This window comes from Rhipicephalus microplus, chromosome 8, assembly GCF_043290135.1.
Source record: "Rhipicephalus microplus isolate Deutch F79 chromosome 8, USDA_Rmic, whole genome shotgun sequence".
In the NCBI taxonomy this organism is placed as follows: Eukaryota; Metazoa; Arthropoda; class Arachnida; order Ixodida; family Ixodidae; genus Rhipicephalus; species Rhipicephalus microplus.
In genome coordinates, this window is record NC_134707.1 from 5,261,561 (window position 1) to 5,284,720 (window position 23,160).

Genomic DNA, 23,160 nt, shown 5'->3' on the forward strand with positions numbered 1-23,160 from the left:
TCGACGCGGGTTCCGGAAGAACGGTTTGAAGCAAAATTCGGTGTAGCCTTTTCTCGAGTAAACGTTTCTTTGAAACGCAAATTCACGGGAGGCGGGTTGCGTTTCGTGTAAGTTTCATCGCAGATAAACGAGCCTTGCGGTCGAGCGTTGCGGACGATGGAGAGGGTGAAGCGAGAGAGAATTAATTTGTTGCGAGCGGGTGGAGGAGCAACTCCACCAGAGAGGAGCCGGCAGCCGCTGCGGGTGAGGAATAGGGTGACGTCAACACGCAGCTGCGACTTAACCTACTTGACATCGTTACAACAACTGGGGCGGGGGGAACGTGGTGGGGCGCGTTGGCACGGAGACACAGACAGACAGCGTTACACAGGCTAGTCAACGAGCTGCTTCGCATCTCAAAAAATTTCGCCTACGCTTTTGGAGTAAGGTGCGGGCATTACGAAGATATGGATGGTGCGACAAAAATAAGGCGAAAAAAAAAATAAGCTGTGGAACCTGAGTTTAATTGCCGGGGCCCCAAATTGACCTGTTTATATGCAAATCCTCACATTCTTTTTTGTATTTCATATAGGTGTGACTGGGAGTGCACGGATGATGAACGTGAGATCGTGCATGCGCAAGCGGTTGGGGATACGGGCCCCCGTTCTAAAACTTGCTTAGTGCTGCGCCGTCAAAGGTACTTAACAAATAAACTATATGTGTTCCTTCAATTGCCTTTTTTAACGCTAATCGCAAGCATAATAAAGCAGTGAGACAGTTATACAGTAAGACACAAGAACGTAGGGACTTACCACTTGGGGTCCCCGGCACGTGAGAGCTTTATTGTTTGAGCACGCGCTACCCGCAGAGACGCAACGTCTTCGTCCTTCGAGCGACGGAGATGGGCGGACTGGTTTAATCTCCGCTCCTGCTGCGTTCTTCGCCTCCACTCGTCCGCTGTAGAACATACGATGCGCGGGAAAATGTTATCAGTTCTTACCTTATACGAGACATGACGAAGGCAAGAAACCATCGAGATGTTTCTATATAGTTGCCATATAATGCTATATAAAAGCGTCGCAGGGCCCCTTGCTGCAGGCCTCCTGTGTGCTGCTGCTATCCGGCACCAGGGCAAGCGACGTTCCGGAGACAGGCGGCCGCCCCGCTGGCTGAGGTTGGCCGCGCTCTTTGAAATGCTGCTGTACGCGGTGTCGTACCTGCCGCACCTGCTGAAGACGTTCATACTCAACGACCAGGCCACGCTGGCCGGGCTGCTGATCCTCTGCATCGACCTGCGTCCCGGCAGCGCCCTGTCACTGCTCCTTCCCGTCTCGTGCATCGCCGACTACGTGGGCGTAGTGGCCTCCAGCAGCCTGCTTTGCTGGACGGCACTCGAGTTCCCGCGCTCCGGCCCGCTGCTTCTGGTCTGTGCCGCAAACAGCGCGGTGAGCAGTGCCGATAAACCGGTACAGGATTCCCTTACACGAAACGATATGAACTAGCGAGAGATACAGCATGTTGTATCCACAGAAGTGCGAAACTGTAGATTCTTAAAAAAACGGGTCACTTGTCAATGCCGAAGCAAAAGAAAATTGCGTTTAGGGATCGGATTCGTACGGATCCCGGAACATAATTTTGTCTTGTGTTGACATTGGCATGTGACCCGTTTCATCTCAAAAGAAATCGGGCATTTTCGATAGCCGTGCCGGGTGGGCATCACGGTGGCGCTGATGCAGGGCATCATGGCTATGTCGGTGCGCATAACTGCAGACGGTATTCCGTCGAACTCTCGACTACGATTTCGTAAGATGTGCGTTTGAATGGTATGTCTAAACCGATCCACTTATAGGTGGTAACAATGTCCACAGTTGGACCAGATGGTACATGATGAAATACCAGGTATAGAAAGGGAACAACGGACACAGAAAAAAAAAAAGGAAACAGATTCGCACAAGTGGCACCATGCCTGAACGAAGTGCACCAGGACACCCTTCTTCATTTCTCCTTGGTTTATTCTTTCTTTTCTCCCCTCTGTTACGCTCTCTTTTCCAGCTTTCCTTGTTTTTCTCTATTCTATTTCATTTTTCTTTCACGTTTTTTTCTGTATTTCTCTTCTCGCTTTCGACGACGACAGCATACGACCACCCCACTCCATATGCCCCTAAAAGAAAGCGACAAGGGAAACCTTAGCGGGTGCTTGCTTGGGCACCGCTTGATTGCATTGCTACGTACAGAAGGGGCATCGAAAGGTCATGCTTCCATAGTAATACTTATAGAATAGTGTCCATGGAAACATTCGACTTTTTCATCCACTGCCCGTTATTACGAACTACTTAGAGGACGAAGACAGAGCAGTCCTAGTCCTGTAATCGGACAGCATAGAAAAGACATAGCTGGAGTTGCTAGTTTGACTTTGTCCTGTCTTCTTTTCTCCGTGTCCTTTGTTTCCATGGTGGCACGTATTTGACCTCCAATCATGGTCTCGCATACACATGAACCACGGAAATGATTTAGTTCTGTTTTCTTTAAGGCGAAAGCGATCCCGTGGCTCGTTGTGCAATGATCTTGAGTGAAACACTGCATGCAGGCGCAAAAAAAAAAAGCGAGCCAAAAACCTTCGCGAGTCGTAACCTGCAAGCAAGCGTCATTGTGACGTCACGACATTCCGTATAAACGTTCTGTGATCTGTCGTTTAGTGAAAGGTGGGCCGATATCCACGTGAAGTTCAGAAAGCTTCAGAAAGAAATAGCGAAAATGGTGGTTGAGGGCGCTTGCCCTGTCATTGGCGCATATTGTAAATCTCTCGACAAAAGAATCTCTTGCTCGGGGTTTTGTGGTATAGAACGCTTTATTCGAAATTTTCGAATATTCGCACACCCCTATAAATCGGGCATTTTCGATGACCGTGCCAGGTGGGCATCACGGTGGCACTGCGGCAGGGCGTCATGGCCGTGTCGGTGCGCGGCTTCCTGTGGGGCCTGGTGCTGTCCTCGCTGGCGCAGCTGGCACACAGCCTGTGGCTTCTGTTGCTGCTGCTGCTTGCAGCCGATACATCAGCTGCGGCGATAGAACCTGCAGTGTACAGCCGAGCCCGTGGCCCCGTGGTCAGCACCAAGGTCCAGGCTCTCAGGGCCCGTGCTCAGGGATGCGTCGACCCAAGGCCCGACGCGATGGGCTTCTTCAGGATGGACCGCCGCTGGCTCTTAGAACTGCTCGGCGCCGCTTTTAATCTGGGCGTCGTCCTCTACCAGGTGAGTGCGAGCGCGCGGAGATTAGCAGACCCGTTCACGAGAGTGCTCACCGGGAGGGGAGACGAGACACGAGTCTCCTCGGCCGTTCTATCACTCAGTCGAACATCATAACCAATTGCATACTATTTCTATGTATGCTCGTGCGCGCGTTTGCACATGTAAACTATTTATGCACATGTAAACCATTTTAACAAAACTGAAATATCTCGCGTATAAGCGCAGCAATAGGAGTTAGTTCGTTGTAAATCTTCTTGGGTTATAAGCACGCTTTAAACGCACTAGGACGGACTATATGTACAGGGTGTTTCAAAAAATGTGTCCAATATTCCAACAAAAAAATCGGAAAAAGGCCCTATTTACTCGCTGTCTTCACAGTTGTTTTTTCTGTACTGGCAGGCATCCGAAGAGGGTTGAAAACATCATTTGTAACAGTAATTAGTATAGTTAAATTTATTAACTTTTTAATGACAGAGTTAAGGAGTTATGTCAAGTGGGTGAATTTAAGTTTTTCGGGCGAAGAACCTATTGCAGCTTTGAGATTTTGAAATAAAAAAGACCTCTAGTAATAATTGCGAAGTAAGAAAGCTCCTAGATTCTGCGACGAAACCGAAACCAAAGCACCGATGAGCACAGCAAGTAGATGACTACAATGACGTTACTGTTCAAAACAGCGGTTACAGATGTGCTGTTCTTCCCCGTTTGTTCACGTACGAGCGTCATGCGAGCTAATACTGCAAGTGCAGCCCAAACAACGAAGTCGGTTGATGGTCGATATATATCAATGCTTCCTCCTTTTGTACTTCCCAGACGGATATGGTATAGTTGCGCTCCTTCGCTGCGCTTTCGCCTCAGAATTAAGGAGAATTTCATTACTTCGCAGTTATTACTATAGGCCACTTTTCAGAAACCTCAATCTGCAATGGGTTCTTCGAATGGAAAACTTGAATTTTCTTAATTGACTTAACTATACCTAACTCTGCTATACAAAAAGTTAAATTAACTTATTTTATTACTGCATGTTGCAAATGATGTCTGCCCCGACAGAAAAAGCAACTATGAAGGCAGCGAGCAAGTAGCGCATTTTCCAAATTTTTTTATAGAATATTGGCCACATTTCTTCAAACACCGCGCTCTGCATAGACACAAGTAGTGTCCATCTGCGTTCGCGTTCTAAACATTTCTTAGTCTGCGCTCCGTGTCTGTGGTTTCTAGTGCGTCCTGGTACGTTCAAAGCGCGATAACATAAGATCACGGGAGGGGGGGGGGGTTGACCCCTTTCTCCTTCCCGCCAATCTGTCTTCTGCAGTCTGCGTCAGTGGGTTATCGCCACGCAAGCTTATGATGATGATGGCGGCCAAACGACCCGCAAGTTGCATTTAACCTTCGAAGGAAACGAATGACACCGATAAAAATATGAAGCTTCTCGGCTTCGATACACCTTTGTCACAGTGAGGCAAAATTTTATATAGGTGGCGCAAGCACTGCGTGTCGGACGATGCTTTTGCGATTGAGTGCCTGCCTTGATTCGAAATACAGGCGCGACTTCCAGTTTCTCCCTCCCGGCGATACTCGCGTTTATTCAGTCAGTGTGCGATCAGCCACGACTGCATGCTCGACCGGAGCATTAGATGCCATTTCTTTGACATCAATCTGATGCAGGCGCACGCGCTGTCCGAGGTCGCTGGTTTCTCTGGTTTAAACACTTTCGCAATCCGCACAAGAGATTTGCCTGGTCAGCTTGTGTACAGTCTCATGGGCGACTTCACACTTTGAGGAACAGGAACGCGTTTCTTCCGACACCAAGGAAGGCTGGGAGGGAAGAGACCTTCTAGTACGCGGGAGACTCCCGGACGCGCTGTGCTCGGAGGCAGCTGTGCAGAGCTGTACCAGCTGCCACGTTATCATAGAGGGCGGCGGCGAGATTTGGCCTGGGCGGAGCCTACGCCCCACGACGTCGCTACAAGCACCTCAGTATGCCGATCATGCTCACCGCTGTTTACAAACACAGAATAGCTATATACCATATGATCATACCATGTGGGTCCTATCTTCAATGCCTCACGTAGTCTATACCATGCAGGGCACTCCAATTTGGCTGAATTTACTGACAAATTACTTGAGCAAAGATACGATACAATATGCCCACGTATGTCAGCGCACTTTTGGCACAAATATTTTCGATGTCACTAAATGTTACAGTGGGTACGGGAACCAAAACAGCTGGTAATCTGCTTATCGCATGATTATCGAACGATTTTAGTTCATTTTAGTTTACGCCGCTGGCATCGTATGATTTAAGTCCATTTTAGTTTATTTTCTCTGTCATGATTACCCATCAATTAATGCTGCATAGATTTTGTCTTCATTATCTGTTCACTTCATATACCCGTATAAGACTTTCGAAACTTATTGCATGTCTTGAATAAGTGCGTGACTGGGATTAATAATCGATGACGATTTATAGAAGTTCGATTAATACGTATTCCGTCCATTTCCCGATTGCTGCTGCGAGCTAAGCCCCAGAGTATCGCTTTTGATATACATTAGTGGCGTATTGTATCAACAAGAAATGATTGCGCAAGAAAAATACAGCACGCAATCGCGCAGGTGTTCTTTCGATCAATTGTGTGCTTTGCGCAATACTTCATCTGCCGCTATGGCAAACGTTGCCCAAGCGCTCGCATCATGCCTCTTTTTCTTTGGTACGCAGCTGACGAGACCCCTGTCGGAGACAGAAGCCCGAAGATCACAGCTCCTCAAAATGGAGTGGGCCAAGGGACACTGCGGACCACGACTCGGGTGCGCGTCGTAACTTTTTTTCTTTCTTCGAAAGATCGTCAATAAACACGGAGAGGGAGGAGATGCAATTAATGCGTCGTCACGGGACTCGTGGACCGTTTCAAGCGCGGCAGCACGACCGCCGCGAATCCGGTCATGGAGCACGGCAGTTTGGCCGCCTGCTCCCACACGTCCTGCCGCATCCCGTAGGTGAGCACGTCCGCGCTAGCCTCGGTCTGATTGGCGTTCACCAGGCCGCCGAACAGCAGTATGACGTCGTCCGCGTTCACCACGCATGCGCTGTGTCGGGGCTGCGGAAGTGGCGCCGCGGTGTGCCAGACGCCCTTCTTGGCGTCGTACCAGAGCACGTCGGCGGTGACGTCAAGCAGGCAGTCTTCGCCCCTGGTCAGGCCCCCGACGGCGAACAGCTGGTCCATGTAGGAGACCAGGGCCAGGGAACCTCGACCTGAGGGCAGCTGGGTCGCTTCACGCAGCCACCGCTGGCACACCGAGTCCCAGTGTTCGACCGAGGGAACCAGAAACACCTTGTCCGTGCGCCGCCTGGACTGGATGACACCACCCGCGATGTGCAGGTAGCCGGCGTGGTACGCGGCGCCCAGGGCGGACATCTTGCAGCACAGCGGCACCGGACACTCGGACCACTGGTCCTGCCAATTGTGTCACGAGAAACAACCGTCGACTCAGAGGCGGCTTTTTTATCTCTGCTTTACGACTAATGCCACACGGTGCCGTTTTGGTCATAATTGAGTCCTATATCGGGATCATATATCTTTATCACAGTTGACTTGCACGAGAAGGGGGAAAACGACTGTTGAAAAATGCAGTGCAGCGCGGCACAAAGGAATTAAGGAAGCAATATAAGTTTCTTGCTCCTTATAACTCGGCGCCAGATTTCTTACTCCTTTCATATGTCTATTTTTGTCGCGCTATACAACATATCTCTTGAAACGATTATCACTGGACAACTTGGTGCACGACATGAGAATTGGGTTCAAGAGCGAAGCGAGGGATGACGCGGGCCCGAAGAATACAGGACCCAGTCATCTTCTAAGGCTACTTCCTATTCCTCACACCATTTAACAATGCAATTTCTGTCCACGGAAATGCTGTCCGACTTGCAGCCTGACGGAGACAAGATATGCCCACTTCCCCCAAGTGCGCCGAAATAGGCTAGGCAGACTGGTCCCTGCCTTTCCTTAGCAATTAAGCTACGGAAACACGGTACCACTCTTTTCCGGTCGTTGTGCTTTGCCGATGAAGGCAAGAACACCGCAAAAGCTTCTTCAAAAAAAAAATGTTATTCAAGCCCGTGGTGTCGCTATGATACACCACCACGGGTTCGAGCACTGCGAGCTCCAAGCTGGGGTGCCGCGTTCACGTTCGTCTGTCTCGCCGCTGCGCACGCGATGAAGGGTCTGCGAGCTCACGTGGCACTCTCCGTATGGGTGCTTTATTACGGGAAATTTCGTACACGTACATGACTCATTCAACATAACCAATCGTGGCATAATTCTGCAGGACACCAATTGGCTAATACAAGATATATAGAATAGTGACTGCGAATGAAGCACTCGTAAAACTAACCCAATTTGAAGCACCGAAGTAAACTTTGGCCAGCGCTCCCGCGCACCCCAGAGCAGACTGAGCAGACCACACACACAGGAACAGTTGAGAGAAAGACATGCACGATCGCGAGCCGCTGCCTCTGGACTGCCGATGCCCCAACGTAACCACCGGCCAGCAGCGACGAAGAACAAAGGATCGCCGCCGGCCGGAGGGGCAACCCTCCGAGGTGCCGAAGTGGTCTCTCCTGTCTCACGGCCCCCGCTTGTCGGGCGAGCACAAGCAAGGCCCGAATCCCGCCAAAATTAGGCCAATGAGACACCGTGTTTAATTTTCAGCGGCGGGATGACAGCGAAGTGGCGGCGATTTATGATCCGCCCCGTCGGGAGGAAATCGACAGACCGGAAAATGGCGACGGGCGTGGACGCCTCAGCTCCCGAAAGCCGCGTTGTTGCCTGTGACCCTTGTTAACTAACGAGGAACCCGTCGTTCGGGGGAAGCACTGCACCGGGAGCACAACAAAAGGGAAAGGAGGAGCGCTGCCGTATTTTCGTAATCGAAAAGAAGTTCAACATCACATACCTGCGTGGGGTCGTAAATCTCGACCGAGGCGAGGAACCGGTCGAACTCGTCCTGACCGGCGACGACGTACAGCTTGTGTCCCATGGCCACCGTGGCGTGGTTGCATCGCGCGTGGTTCATGTCGGCCACGCGCTCCCACTTTCCCGCGCCGGTCTCCTCGAGCGCCATGCGGAAGCAGCTGCGCGTCGCGTACTTGATGGCCAGGTGAGTGTTGCGCATGTCGAAGCCGCCCACGAGGTAGACGTAGCCGTCCAGAAAGGCGGCCGTGTGGTTGTGCCGCGGCTGAGGCAGCCGCCCGCACCTGGACAGCAAAATGTGAGGCATTCTGTATGCCTGCAGAGCTACATCGCATACACTGCAAAGAGTGTGGCTATATATTCTTCAAAAAGACGCACGAAATAAAGGAGGGCACAAATTGAAACAGCAAAGCGCGTGCGTCAGTGCAGGTTCCATTCTGCTTACGTCACCAGAAACTGACTTCATCAGAAGCAACATATATGTAGCAAAAAGTCAGCCAACTCGAAAGAAAACGTCGTGAGTTGTCACCATATTCCCTCATCACTCTACGGGTAGCATCAGGGATGGTTTGCTGAGATCGTATTCCCTTCTCCCATCGTGAACTGCTTTATTTCACCCGTTTTAAGTTCTTTTTTCTTCGTGTTTTTATACAATTGATGGGTTATAACGTTCCAAAACCAAGACACGATTATGAAAGACGCCATGTAATGGGATGCTACAGAAATTTCGGCCTCCTAGAGTTCTTTAACGTGCACCTATATGTAAGTGTAATCAGTCCTCGAGCACTTCCACCACCATCTAAAATATGGCCGCTGCGGCCGGGATTCAATCCCGCAACTCGGCAATCGAGCACCACTACACCACCGAGGCGGGGGGTGTTTTTTTTTCTTTAATAAACCCAGTTCGCGCTTGTCGTGCCTACTTCGTGCAATGTCCTCCCAGGGTACTCCTGCCCACCTATTAAAATTACGCACCTGCTCAGTTCCCGCTTCGTCGGGTGGTAGCGAAGCAAGGCGCATCCCGTCGCCAGCTCGTGGCTCTTTCCGGGCTCCACGCCGCCCAGCAGGAGCACGACAGCGCAGTCCGGGTCCTGCAGGGGTCCCTGGTGCCACGGAAGCGTTCGCGAGGGATACGTGTCCCACGTGACGGGCGGGATGGATCGGGAGCCCGGGTGGCGCACCAGAAAGTGTTGGTACGGGTCGTCTTCGTCCAGCACCGCCTCCAGCTCGACCACGGGCCGTACGCGGGCGTGCACGCGCTTGTACTGCCGCAACGCCAGGAACCGGCGGGCCCAGGCCTGGCAACGCGTAACCTGAACGAAGGGACATGCCGCTACGTGCCAGTGCAATGAAGAACAACAAGAGGACGACAAGACTCGCGCGATGAAGCTGTCCGTATCGGCAGCGCTGCTCGCCTATAGCTTCCGTAAAAAATACAAAGAGATGTGCACGTTCCATCACGATGAAACGAAACGCGAACAGCGGGAAGTGTGCCATTCAGATCAGTCCAAAGACGACTTGCCTTGACTGTCACTATAGGTGAACCTGTCCTTTCGGTAGGCGCCACCATAGCGCTAGACTATTGCTCAGGCTGAGGGGCAGAGCCTGGATAAAAAAATCACGCTTGGCTATCAGAATATAGACACGGTGCAGTAGCGCCAGCTGTAAGCAAGATTCTAGTGACACACTAACGTCATCTGAAAGCAGACTCGTCCGACGGCAGCTAAGGGAAGACGCTCGGAAGGATTTAGCTGTGCACGTGGAGTGCACTTTTCTCTTTAATTTCATTGAATCACACTCTTTCAGAGAAAGCATGTCGGAGTTGGACCTTGTTGAAAGGTACGCTGTTCGCGTTTCTTTTCAGCGCTATAATACGTGCACGGCCGCTCGAGATCGAGCGGCCGTGGCAGTAGCGTAGCCAGAAGTTATTTTGCAGGAGGAAGGGGTCAACTAAACTTTATGCATATTCGTGTTTGCCTGCGTGTGCGCGTATGTACACACGCAACAATGAAAAATGAAAGATAGCTGGTTGACAGCTGTGTATTATGAGCTACTTGCAGACTTGCATGCCCATCCTCACGTGTGGCTCGTACAAATACAAAGCCTTCCATGAGAGCACTACGAGACAAGATGCATCACAAGTCTGATGTGCCAGCTTCCGCTGACCTGCTATAAGGATTGTGGTTATAACAGGGAAAAGAAGAGAAAAGTGAGCCCCGTAACTGTCTGCATCAGCATGTGACACCTCAACAGTAGCTCACAAGGGATGGGGGTGAGGAGGGATTAAAAGAATAGGATTAAAGGTATAGAGAGAAAGAGAGGTGCGCTAGGACAGCGAGCGACGACATATGAGGGATAGGAGAGATAGGAAAGATGGAAACACGGTCACAGGAGTTCGAGGACGGGGCACCACTTGCGAGAGCTCTTGTCGGCGACAGGAGATGGCATAGGGCTAATCCAGTCGGCCAGAGCTGCGCTGACGTCGTCGTAGGGGACCGGCGGCAGGAGGTGGCGTAGGACGAACCCAGTCGGCAAGAGCTGCGCTGTCGTCGGAGATAGCGAGGGCACAACCGGTCGGCACGGAATCCAGCGAGCCAGTCTAAACTGGCAGTTCAGTCTACTATTGTTAGCCTGCTTAAATGTTACGCTTGTCTGAGTGATGGCGCAATCTGGCCCGCCATCGTCATGTGGTTGTCACGCGCTTTTCCGCATAATGTCATGAGCTATCTTGGAAGAGGAAGGATCAGGCGAAGCACGTAATCATAGATTCCTATAACGATTGGCAAAACGAAGATAATCGTTGGGGGGGGGGTGCTATCACCCCCTTTACGTTAAGTCGTTTGAGCCTCGTGGCACACACGTGTACCGCGAATAGACCACCATTAGGGTTAACAGCCACTGAGCGGTAGGTGGCTCTGCGCTCGCGCGCCATGTTCACCATCATCATCATTATAGTAAGCACGGTAGCGACAACAGTGACGACTGGCGGCGAGGCGAGGTGGTCACACAGAAAAGATTGACGAGCCTCTTTGGCATGTGGCAAGAATGGTTGTCCCAGCATGATCTTCACAAGATCCTTATTGCTTTACCAGCCACCGGTCCACCACGCATTATCATTTTGAAGATACGTTTGAAAATGTGGGGTTTCAAACATCTGACTTCGCTGTAGAGGTTCACGTTTGCGTCTCTGATTTTAGATAAGAAAATTGAGTGCATTGGTTAGTTCCGTAAAGGATTCCGACACCACTGCTAAGCCAAGCGTAATGTTTTAGGCCGAACGATGAACCTTTAACTCATAATATGCATAATCTAGAGGCGAGCAGTTGGATTTACTAAACATTTGTGGTGCATACCCGTTTATGATGGACCGAGACGACGACATCGGAATCCGAGACCCTATATATAGGGTATACAAGGCTCACCCTAATACAAGCTAATACAAGTTTCGCACACAAAGCCAATGTTGCACGGAATTGCGGCGCGCCTGCCATTATTCTGTGCAGGAGAGCCTTGCAAAGTGGTTTTCATCCTATACAAACTGTGGGAATTGAGGCTAGCCCGCCGCCTTTGCCGCCTTTTCTGCCGTTCTCATGTCCCGACATGACTCCCATCCTCCGCTGTCTGCCACGCTGGGAGAGTGGAGTGACGTTTAACCCCTCTCACCTCTCCGGGGACGACATGGGGGTAAGCACGCTTTTCTTTTCCATCCGTCAGCTCCCTGTGGGGCTCATTCGAACTTCGCCAACAGCGTCTTGCACCCGCGGTGAACGCTTACCTTATGTCGCCCCCCCTTCCGAACGTTAGGCCGAAGATGGTGCGGGGTCCTAGTGCGTGGCCAGGCTACGCCGACCCGTATCTCTCCGAAGCCAACGCGAGCGCCTTTGCCCTCGCTCGAGCAACCGGGCCTTGGTCCCGGTGTCTCTGTGAATCACTTTTACCACGGAGACGTGCTCGTGGTACCCTGTGAGGTACTTTGCGCCCGTGGCGTGGGTAAGCCCATTTGCTTTCCCGCCGCACCTTTGCAACGGGCTGTACTGCGTTTGGTGTTGCCACAGGCAATAAAGTGTTGCGACTTTGAGCAGTACTGTGTTCTCGCCATGGCGACAGTTAACTTGTGCCCTGCGGCTCGCTAAGACCGGACCCACGCTAGTGGCCGTACTCATTTGGGAAACGTGTCACTACAAAGCATGCGTAAACACGACGTATATTATAAACTAAAAGTTCGTCGTTTCTAATTAAAATATCACGTTGCTTAAACTTGCCAGGAGTTCTCGACCGAAAACTAGTGACACATGTGCCTACGCAAGAGTCATCGTTACCACATGTACGGCAGATGCACACAGCATAGTTACATCCGTTCACCGCTTGTCGCTGGGTGCTCGTGGCGAGTGGCTCTCCCATAGTAGAGGCCCTTGTAGTCAAGCAAATCTAAACCGACGTCGTACCTGCTCAAATTTGGCTTCGTAGGGCGTGAAGTCGATCTGCATGTCCTGCGAAGCGTCGCGACGCACTTTGGTCGACAGCGACTCGCTGGAGTCCACCCATGTGGGCACAAACTCAGCACACGGAGCATCGGCCGCGCCCATCTCGGAATCCAGCTTGGGCAGCGACGAGTGCAGCGGCCAGCCGCGGTGGCGCCGGTACGCGTCCTGAATGCAGGTGGCCGCGTCGTGCCTGAGCGCCTGATTCTCGCGCGTGTATGAGCACTTCTCGAAGTTTCTGACGACACCCTTCTCGTCCCAGTCGATGGCCGGACCGTCCTCGGCCAAGTAAGTACGCGGACGGGCCCTGCGAAGCTTATACTATCACTATCGCATCCTGTCTTAGACACAATATTGATTGAAACTAACCGGCAAGAAAGCCAAAAAGATGTATAGAATTTATTCGTAGGTATAAATGCGAATAAAGTAAAGGTTACGAAAATATAACACGTCGCTGGCAGGAAACGAACTCGCGACCTTCGAATGACGCGTACGATGCTCTACCAACTTCGATACAATCCCACCTTGCACTTGATTGGGTATACGTAATGTGCATTTAAACCTGGGAGTGTCAGTCAGGGCCACTAGTAGTCATGACGGCGTGTGTGACCGCTCTCCACTAAGCCTTCATTGGCAAGGTGGCCACTATAGTGAACTAAAGTGGCAACATCATCGCCACGCCATTTTGAAGGCCCGTTCATGCAGTCCGTGCATCCGCGTTCAAGAGGAGTTCCGGATGTCTCTAGTCATCGAGGTCACGGTACAATCTCGGGCACAGCGCATGCAGCAAGTTTTTGCACGTGCGGCGAGCGCGCGGACTTAAAGATGGCGACCCCGCGACTAATGGGGATGAAGTCAAGTGCGTACCCTCAAACATTCCCTTCCACTACAGTGGCTAGTGTACTTCCACGTCAAAAAAATCTCACCTGTATTCATGCACCAGGTCCTCTCGGTTTTTCTCAATCGCCATGTGCAGGAAGATGGCCTTGACGATGCTCAGCTTGACGTTGGCGTTGACGGCCGCGCTGGGGCAGATGGGCGGCGAGAAGCAGCGCATCAGCGTCGCGTCCTGCATGAGCGGAAAGCGCACGCACTCGAGCACCTGTTCCTCGAGGCTCCGGCGCTTGTCGTACTCGTGGTCGAGCCACGTCAGCGCTGCCACGTACACGTTCAGCTCGTTGCGCGTGCCTAGCTCGTCGGAGCGCAGGATGCTGCACAACTCGGCTGCCGTCAGGTCCAGGAACTCTCGGCAGCGCATCACGTTGTCGAAGTGTTCCACCAGGAACTGGAACGCCACCTGCGTTGCGTCGTGGCGTGGAGGTTTCTATTAATTGGCCGCTATGAAGAGGAAGGCTGGTGGCGTAAATACATAAACATCACATGACGATGCACAAACACCTTGCAGAGTGGCCATCTTGAAAGTAAATTGAAAAGCAACAATGGGTTCCCCATCTCGTCATTGCATTGTCTCGGTCTGCCTCCGTGGAACTGTGGCTACAGTGCACGGCTGCTGATTCGAAGGTCGTGGATTCGATCCCATCTGCGGCGGTCGTATTTTGATGGAGGCGAAATGGTAGAGGCCCGTCTACCTAAGAAACACCAGATGATCTGAATTCCCAGAGTCCTCCACAGCGGTGTCCCTCATAATCATATCGTGGTTTTTGTATATAAGACAATATTATGTTATTAAGTACATTTGTATACATTGTGTCTTTAGTTTTCTCTGAAAAAAAAATCGAGTGGTGGTTGCGATTTCCGTGTAGTCTCACAGAGTTGAGCATTATTTAACATAAGCTAGAATTGGTAGTCGGTAAGTATTCGTTCCAGAAAGAAAGAGCGTGCAAACACTTCCGTGTCCTGACTTCTTGTGTTAGCACGCGACCTATCTTTTTAGACGGAGTACACTGCAACATAAACGGGGAATAAAGAAAAGTTTTAACTCTCAAGCCACTAAATTTTATGAAATTCAAAAAAATAAATCTTAAGGGGGACACCTGCAAGTGGTGCCCTCCCCATAAGAGGGGGGGGGGCAAGAGCCCTTCCCCACCCTTTGCATTGCGCAGCGTCTATAACGGCGTTCCGCGCGTGAGAACCCAAGGTTAGAAGGATGATGTTTTTCTTTTTTTTCTTCCACTGTGCAGCCAATAGTGCTGTCCGTCGCACGTGGCGTTTTTCTGTCGCAGAAACGTGGTATGCGTTTCCAGCTATAGTAGCTAGAAAGCACGGTTAAAAAATATTATGAAGCGAACAAAACAAACAGCATTCTCGGCCCGGCGTTGGTGTTTCACAGCGGCGTCTCGAGCACATATTTCGGATGTTCTTGAGAGGCACCCAGCCAGTGAACTGTAGATAGTGAGGCGCGAGCGGACAGGAAAGTGGGGCGCACGGAGCAGACAAAGCGAACAGCGAGAGAAGGAGTGGCGAAGTATTGCACCTGCCCTCTCCTACACTCTATTGCACCACATGCTCCGGTTGCTAGGGGCGAAGATAAGCGCGAGCACCTGCAGCTGTTCTTATGGGAGGAGTGAGGGCGACGAGATAACACCTGCCTGCGCGCGGACAACGCCGGATGCCTGACATAGCCCGACTAAGAAATTCATTGGCATTTAAAAATGCTCTTGGCCAAAACATACGTTCGCTCAAGACGACTCAGAGGCGAGAGCCATCTGGTTATTTTTTAAAGACGATAGTCTTTCTTGGGATAGAAATTTTCGTCGGTTTGTCTGTCTTTCTGTTGGTCTGTGTTGAACGATTCAACCACCCTGCGAAAGTTTAAGCCCGTGCTCACCACTCAGCCATCTTGATCTGCTTGCTGTTTTTATAACTGTGAAAATTGTCAGTCAAAAAGATAGTATTACGCATATTTGAGCCAAACATTAATACGCGAGTATTGGGTATTTCTTTATTTCTGAAATGCATAGATACACAATTACAAAGAGCGCAGTGCTTATTACGATGCGCTGACAATGCGACGCTATGAACAAAAAAGCGGCTGCTTCCTAAGCTTCACTAAAACGACATGGTGCACCTGCTTTCAACCAGTAGCTCTGCGCGTTCTAGAAAAACTTTTGTTTCTTTAAATTACTGCCAGGTGGCGTCCATGTCTCACCTATTCTCTCGAGCAGAACGTCAAATAAACGTTTTATTCTTTATCGTTTTATAGTTTATCAGGTGGACGCCAGGTGGTGTCCACCTACTCCCTGATTCTCTCGCGCGGGATGTCAAATAAACGTTTTATTCTTTATCTCCAGACAGAAGGCTATCGACAACATTTGCCAGCGAAGCACGCAAATACGCGGCCAATTTTTCATCTGTCGATGTGCTAATCGTTCCCCGCCCTTCTCCGAAAATTTTCTGCACTTAACACTGTTTCGCACGGCCTCCGTGGTCGGGCCACATTTGACCAAGCGGCAATGACATCACGCATGTTCCCGATCTGTGACGTCTCCGCGTGATAGCGATGATGATTCCTTGCATCATTCGTTCTGACGCTGCCGACGGTCAATTTTCACGCTTCATGAGGCATCTAAGGCTTGCCGCTTAAACACCGCACACGAAACGAATAAAAACACTTTCTTTTTAGATGCGAAGCAGCTCTTTGGCTAGCCTGTGCAACACTGTCCATCCGTGTCGCCGTGCTAACACGCCGCATTCCATTCCCTCCATCGCAATAGTTGAAACGATGCAGCTGCGCATTGACGTCACTCCCTCGCCCGCAGCAGCTGCCGGCTCCTCCCAACAAACCTAGGTATTGTTGCTCCTCCGCCCGCTCGCAACACACTTCTCGCTCGCTTCATCCTCTCTACTGCCCGCTATGCTCGACCGCACGTTAAGTGGAAACACTCTGTCGACTCGTTTATCTGTAATGAAATTTCACGCAACCCAACACGCTCCCGTGTTTTAGCGTTTCAAAGAAACGTTTACTCAAGTAAAAGCTACACCGAGTTTCACCTCAAACCGTTCTTCCAGCACTCGCGTCGACGCCTGTTTCAGCTGGGTCAATGGCGAGCGCACCGATGCTTCTTCGCATGCCATCATGGTTTCCTCCGGGGAGATGGTCCATATATTTTTTTAATTATTCTCAGGGACTTGCCCTGGCAATAAAGTGAAAGTTGCAGCATCGAATTACGCAAGTGCTACCGCCAATTAATGTACACGTCCGAAAACTGTATGCGTGTTTTCAACATTTCGAATAAAAAAAAATAACGTACATCACTTCTTCATTTGTACGAGTGAGAGTTAAGCAAGTGTTACGTTCATGAAAACCAGCAGCTGCTGATTTCCACTTATGTGAAACGCTGTGTCAGACAAAGAAACAAGCCTTCAACAATCCATTCCTTAATTGTTGCAACTTTCACGCGGACATTCTGCGTTTTCAAGTCAGCGTTTGTCTCCTTCTGGCTTTTCTGTTCATTCGGCTCAATTAACTTGCGAGAGACATAAAGTCGGTGAAACTTTGCCGTCTCCGGCTTTCTTCAACCATCGGGGAACCGTGCATATGCACACGCCTATGGTTGGTTCTTAAACAAGTCTGTATATTTCACATCGGTGCTCAGATTTTTTATTAGAAGGACTGACTCATGGTCTGGCGGTCCAATAAATATACAGACTGTAAAGAAGCACAGTACAAAGTTGGACGCAGACACGTCCCTTTTGCGCGTCTGTGGCTTTTCCTTGCGCCGCGCTTCTTTTTTTTATTCCGTTCAGCCCTTCGTGCCCGATACGTCAGCAGGCACGTGTTCAGCATGGGCTCCTTGGACCATGACGAGCCAATGTGGTTATCTTACCTCCTTCGCCATGTCTTTTAAACATGCGGAATATTTAAATATTTAACGTGCACTTAGTACACGAGCTTCAAGCATTGTCGCCTCCATCGTACATGCGACCACAGCGACTTAGATTCGATCAAGACTTTGATTTGGGGAGTTGGTACATGTTTAGCTGAAAACTGCGCAAAAATGATAAAAGGCGAGTACGTAGGAACACAGTATTCTTGCGTGCTCGTCCTTTTTTGTGCAGTTTTTTTTCCAGCTGATTACAACCTCGTGTCCTGTGGGTCAGCAGTCAGGCGCCATGACCACTACATTACCGGGGCGTGTCCCGTGGAGGGCTGCGCCACCGAGGAACAGTGCACCAACCTTCTCCTCGTCCTTCATGGCCACCTTGACGGCGTTCACGTAGAGCACCACGTGGCGTCCCACCTCACCGGACTCGGCCAGGTACTGCAGGCACTTGGAGATGAGTGCCCGGATGCGAAGCTTGTACGCGCACCGGTACACGTCCGTCACGTTCTGACATGTGATGCGGATGCTGCCCAGGTACATGTACGAGCGCAGCGCCTCGAAGGCCGAAGGAGACACGCCTTCGAGCTCGACCTTGATGCGCTGCTCGGTGCCGATCTCGTGCAGAATGTCGCGTAGGTACGGGCTCGCCGCCATCAGGATCTCCTTGTGCGCCAGGAACTCGCTGCCCTTGATGCAGACCACCACGTCGGGCTCGCCCGACGGTATCGTCTCGGACGCCATGGCGCTGCCCCAGCCGAAGGCCCACCGACGACGCTGCTGGCAGATCTACTAGGCCTCTTGTTCTTCGACACGCAATGGAGCGATGAGAGCGAAAGGTTGCGCTGCCGGTCCTTGGCTGTATGCCATTTGCCCACTACCACCACTACGCCACCGAACGAGTTCATGCAGTGCAGGATAAGGATATGAGCGCAGCAGACGAAAATATTGTGCGGACATCGCTCACTTGTGGAAATATCCCTATTGGAAAAAAAAAACGAATGGTGGGCATGGTGTAAACTACCACCCACCATTATAGTGGAATAATGTAGTGGGTGAATGGTGGGAAACGCCCACCATGGCGCATGGTGGGTATGGTGGGTGCTGCAGCGCCGGCAAAGCTTGAGCGCGAAATGGCGTCAGAATCACCGTGACGAGCTGCCACAAGAAAAATAATTCTATAAAAAGTATAAAAAAACACACGTCCTGTAAAAAAAAAAAAAAAACAGGGTTCCACGGAGAATCGAACGTGCAACCTGCAGATTTCCATTCGGAGGCACTAACCACTGCGCCATACCATTTTTTTTCTTTATTTATCCACTGCACCATACCAACATGAGGTTGGTTGTGCGTTAATTAGTTAGTTGGTATACAAACTTGCGGTTCAACTTCAGTTATGTTTGTCGTGTACACGACATAGACGAGATCTGCACCTGCTACTAAAAATTGCACATTTATTAAACACAAGCAACTGCTGCCTCTAACGATTGCCACTGTGTTAATGGCACCAGTGCTATTTTTTTACAATTTACAACTGCAAGAAAAAACAAACCAAGTGGACTGGGGAGCAGCAACAGTTTACCGGCGGGGTCTGTCAAGTTTAATATCCTTTTCGCGCTTGTTCTAAAGGGCGACATCTGCTCACGCTTTTTGACGCTTCTAGGCTCATTCCATCGATAAGCCCGCCTAATTTATTTGATTGAGTATTGGAATGCTTTTCGCACAATGTAGAGGGTGCACCCTCTACATTGCGTGCCAGCGCAACGCTGTAGCTCTTTCGCTAAAGCAACAACTACATAACGGCTTGGCCAAAACAAATGCAGTGTGCCGGAAACATTACGCTATCATATTGGTTCCCCAAGCATACGAATTGCCACGTCTGAGTTCTCGCACAAAAGCTAGAGAAGTGCCGGCGAGTGCGACCGGCGGCTGTCGGTGAGTTCGCTGGGAGTGCTTGAATCGCGTCGCATCGATGTTTGTTGCTTCTTGGGCGGACACCATACACAATGAAAAATGCTTCATTTAGGTTATTTGATTACATGACTGCACTGTATTGTCATTCTTAATTGTCGAAATCGTGTATTCTGAAACCCGGAAGCACGGATAACACAATTGTACGGGCTCGGTCGGTAGGCCTAACCTTTGGTGGAAATCATGGTGGTAGAACGTGTAGTGTACAGATCCCAGCTTGGTACACTATATAAATTGCCCGCCGTTATAAGTCCACTCATCATCTGCTTACTGCTTCCCAGCATTATCGCAATGGTGGGCAGAGCTTCTCAGCTTGGTACACCATGTGGCCCACCATAACAAGCAGCACCCATCATCTGCTTAGTGCTTCCCAGCATTATCGCAATGGTGGGAAGAGTTTCTCAGCTTGGTACACCATGTGACCCACCATAATAAGCACCACCCACCATATGCTAAGGGCTTCCCAGCATTATCGCAATGGTGGGAAGAGCGTCCTATTATTGCCCACTGTCTAGCCTCTGCTTTCCACCATCATTTCCACTTTACCCATCATCTGTACACCATACCACCCAGTATGTCCCGGCATATCCACCATATTTTCCACTACGTCCCACCATACCCATCATAATTTCCACCATGCCCACTATTATTTCCACTACGCCCACCATGTTTTCCAGTATCCACCGTGGCAATTTTTCCGCCAGAGATGTGTTTAAGAGAAACAGGCCGCTGCGTCAACACGTCTTAACAGCATGCAAATTCGCTGGGGAAAACACCTTTTCGCACTTGTCTAATGGTTAACAGTTATGTTATATTAATTGTTCACTGTCATTGTAATATTTTGCCTTAAGGGGTGGTCATCTAGAAGGGGGGGGTGCAGTGTCGGCCCCATTCAGTGAATTTATTGAAAGGGGGAGCTCCTCTCCCCCTCGTTGAAGGGGAGCCCTGCGCACACCTATGGACATGGGGCAAGATTATGTTACTGCCACCACCAGCTCCTTACTCACCACGCAACCCGAAGAGGGCGAAGAAGCTAGCATCGATTTAGCCTATATACGCGATGACAATCCATTCATGGCTTGTGGGTTGTGCCAGAGTGGGTTGTGCCAAAATGTTGAGGAACCAACCAGTCAACCAACGACTACCATCTCTTGCATCGTTAATGGCAGCAAGACAGCTATTTTTCTGCTTCACCAGGGCCTAATTTCACCGCAAGCAAACCGCATACTCGAAAGCAAGTCTCCGTCTCGTCGCCTTCAAGTTCATTTAATATGGGCTCCGGGCAATTTGGGCTATACCGGGAATGAAGCCGCTCCCGACGCTGCCAGAGAACTCGTCTACCTCATGGCGCATCAACCGTCATCAGAGCAACTACGATCTCCCGACGAGCCCAGCAGGTTGAGGACGAGGAAGTCGAGTCCTGGAATGTCGAAGCGAAAGCATTTCTATTTGTTCGAAGTTTTATCTTTAAACTAGTTTTCCGGATTGATTTTAGGTTAACAGTTCATTACTATAAGGATCCTGCCGTCCGGTTCTTGGCTCGTCCCCCTTTGCGAGTGAGCGCCATTCATGTGAGGTCATCATCATCGTCTTCAGGACGGGGTGATCACTGTAGGCGTACGCAGGGTTCCCTATCAGGTTAGGCAACTGTTCATCGCAGCACCCCCCCCCCCCCCAACTAAATCAATATATGGGGCAGGTTTTACGCCCCCATCTCTCTTAGAACTAAAGAGATGCGCATACACCCCTAGCGCACGCCTATATACGGTGGTCGCGTGTGGTGAAATTCTCAAGTATTACCTTAGGACAAGATTGAACTATCCTAAGTCACTAAATAAGCAGCAGTACGTCGTCAACATGGCGACCATTACAAGCGCGAACACGCTCCACACTCACGCTGCACATCCGCATATACCCAGACGTTTATACATCACAAGCACTAATATGTAACGCTCGCATGTCATGTTTTTTATTTGTCTGTTTTTCTGAGCCTCAAAACTGGGCAGTCCGGCTGGCCGAAGACGCCGCCAAGACCCAAGGTCGGACCGCCGCCTGAGGAAGGGGGCTCTAGTAAGGCCAGTCGCCCGGCACCCACTTCCTTTTGCTCTTTTAACCCCATGCAGCCAGGAGAAAAATTTCCTCTCTCTCTCAATCACACCTGCTGTACACGGAAGTGGAGCCTGTCCAAATCCTGTGGCGCATGCCCACCTGAGGAGTTCTGCATGATGGAGAACAGAGGGATGAAGCTACTTAATGAAAGACAGACACCTACATGCTACATGATAGCAACAGTTTCACTGTAGAGAGAATGAAGACAACGCTGGCCGGGTAATGATGATAATAGCTTTTACGATTAGTGACAGTTTTCGCCGCTAAAATTTTTCTTTGCCTGTTTTTTAGCCATCCGGGTTTTTGCCAATCCCTCAGCGTGAATGTGAATCACTGCAAGAATCAACAAGTACTTCTCTACAGCCTAATTATCGGCTCATCTTTCACTGTAGTTGCACGCGCCATGTTTGAAAGTATAAGAATCATCATCACTCCAGTTTTTAGGTACGTTCTCTCCTCTTGTTGTTAAGGTCATTTCCTACTTGAAAGGCAGTTTATGTAACCAATTCTTGACCGATCCCCCTGAGTGGGTATGACCCATAGATGGGGCACTATCATTATCATCGTCATCGCGGTGGTGGTGTGTCAACGGCAACTGACATGGCTGGCTCGGGCTTTTGTCGCATCCAATGGAGTCGGCGGCTCTCGTTGGCCGCGGCTTGCTTGGCCACACTGTTGGTGCTCGCGTGTCTTGCCTCAGCCTTCATCCTGCCGCCTTCGTCCGGTAGGTTGCTGGCCGTAGGCAATCGCATGATCAATGGGGTGCGGGGGGATGGTCCTCCCTAATGAAGTAAAGGGAGGCCCATGTAATTTTACCTTATCTAATGATTTGTCATGTTATTTTTTGTTTTCTTGGTTTTCCATTTTTTCTTTTGTTAGATGCGAAGCGTCTTAGGGTCGAGCTCAATCCGGCATGCGGCGTGACCATCCTCAAGCCAGTTGCGCGACCCTCCCGCTCACCCCTCGCCCCGCCGCGGTGGTCTAGTGGCTAAGGTACTCGGCTGCTGACCAGCAGGGCGCGGGTTCGAATCCCGGCTGCGGCTGCTGCATTTCCGATGGAGGCGGAAATGTTGTAGGCCCGTGTGCTCAGATTTGGGTGCACGTTAAAGAACCCCAGGTGGTCTAAATTTCCGGAGCCCTCCACTACGGCGTCTCTCATAATCATATAGTGGTTTTGGGACGTTAAACCCCACATATCAATCAATCAATCAATCAATCAACCGCTCCCCCCTCCCCCCTCTTCAGAATCATTGGCGAAGGCAACGAAGCGCCTCCTCAGCAATGCCGCGTCCACCCCACCCCTGCGCATGTGCACCCCTTGCCTCCCTATTTCTCCTCTCCTACGCTCCCCGTGGAAACGCGTTCCACGTTTCCGTGAGACGGACCGCGCCTACGTTGTTTGTGGCTATTGACCGTCGGCCCCATCTCGCGCGATGTGCACCCCCACCTCTCCCCCCCCCCCCGTGCAGCATCGTATCGCGTCATGGTCCCCTTCAGCGGGAGATCTGGAGTAATTTTTCTCTTTCGTTCTTTACGTCATCAAAAATTTGATGGTGTCTATTATTGTACTGTTACTATTGCATGATCGAATGTCAAGCTAAGTGATGTTAGGTGTACTTGTATGCTT

At 50.5% G+C, this 23,160-nt stretch overlaps 3 protein-coding genes across 3 annotated transcripts in view; 2 read left to right on the forward strand and 1 right to left on the reverse strand.

The window, feature by feature from the left end:
• On the forward strand, positions 1-6,101 carry LOC142768782 (uncharacterized). Its single transcript, XM_075870825.1, has 3 exons — positions 1-1,424; positions 2,892-3,230; positions 5,941-6,101. Exons 1-3 carry the CDS (start codon positions 1,017-1,019, stop codon positions 6,040-6,042), a joined length of 849 nt encoding a protein of 282 aa, XP_075726940.1. The 5' UTR covers positions 1-1,016; the 3' UTR covers positions 6,043-6,101.
• On the reverse strand, positions 5,818-22,969 carry LOC119165156 (uncharacterized). Its single transcript, XM_037417340.2, has 6 exons — positions 17,811-22,969; positions 13,599-13,969; positions 12,637-12,979; positions 9,167-9,504; positions 8,175-8,475; positions 5,818-6,676 (listed from the first exon to the last, which is right to left on the reverse strand). The coding sequence occupies exons 1-6, from the start codon at positions 18,195-18,197 to the stop codon at positions 6,098-6,100; spliced, it is 2,319 nt and encodes a 772-aa protein (XP_037273237.1). The 5' UTR covers positions 18,198-22,969; the 3' UTR covers positions 5,818-6,097.
• LOC119165157 (neprilysin-1) overlaps positions 22,134-23,160 on the forward strand; it is a 20,307-nt gene continuing 19,280 nt past the window's right edge. Inside the window, exon 1 of the mRNA XM_075872274.1 lies at positions 22,134-22,257. Coding sequence (XP_075728389.1) covers positions 22,134-22,257 — 124 coding nt within the window. The remainder of the gene's footprint in view (positions 22,258-23,160) is intronic.

Coding starts and splice junctions, on each gene's coding strand:
- LOC142768782 (XM_075870825.1), top strand. CDS start 1,017: ATGTTTCTATATAGTTGCCATATAATGCTATATAAAAGCGTCGCAGGG. Junction 1,425..2,891: donor TCTGTGCCGCAAACAGCGCG/GTGAGCAGTGCC, acceptor TGACCGTGCCAG/GTGGGCATCACGGTGGCACT. Junction 3,231..5,940: donor TGGGCGTCGTCCTCTACCAG/GTGAGTGCGAGC, acceptor TTTGGTACGCAG/CTGACGAGACCCCTGTCGGA.
- LOC119165156 (XM_037417340.2), bottom strand. CDS start 18,197: ATGGCGTCCGAGACGATACCGTCGGGCGAGCCCGACGTGGTGGTCTGC. Junction 13,970..17,810: donor CCATGAAGGACGAGGAGAAG/GTTGGTGCACTG, acceptor GACGCAACGCAG/GTGGCGTTCCAGTTCCTGGT. Junction 6,677..8,174: donor AGATTTACGACCCCACGCAG/GTATGTGATGTT, acceptor CACAATTGGCAG/GACCAGTGGTCCGAGTGTCC.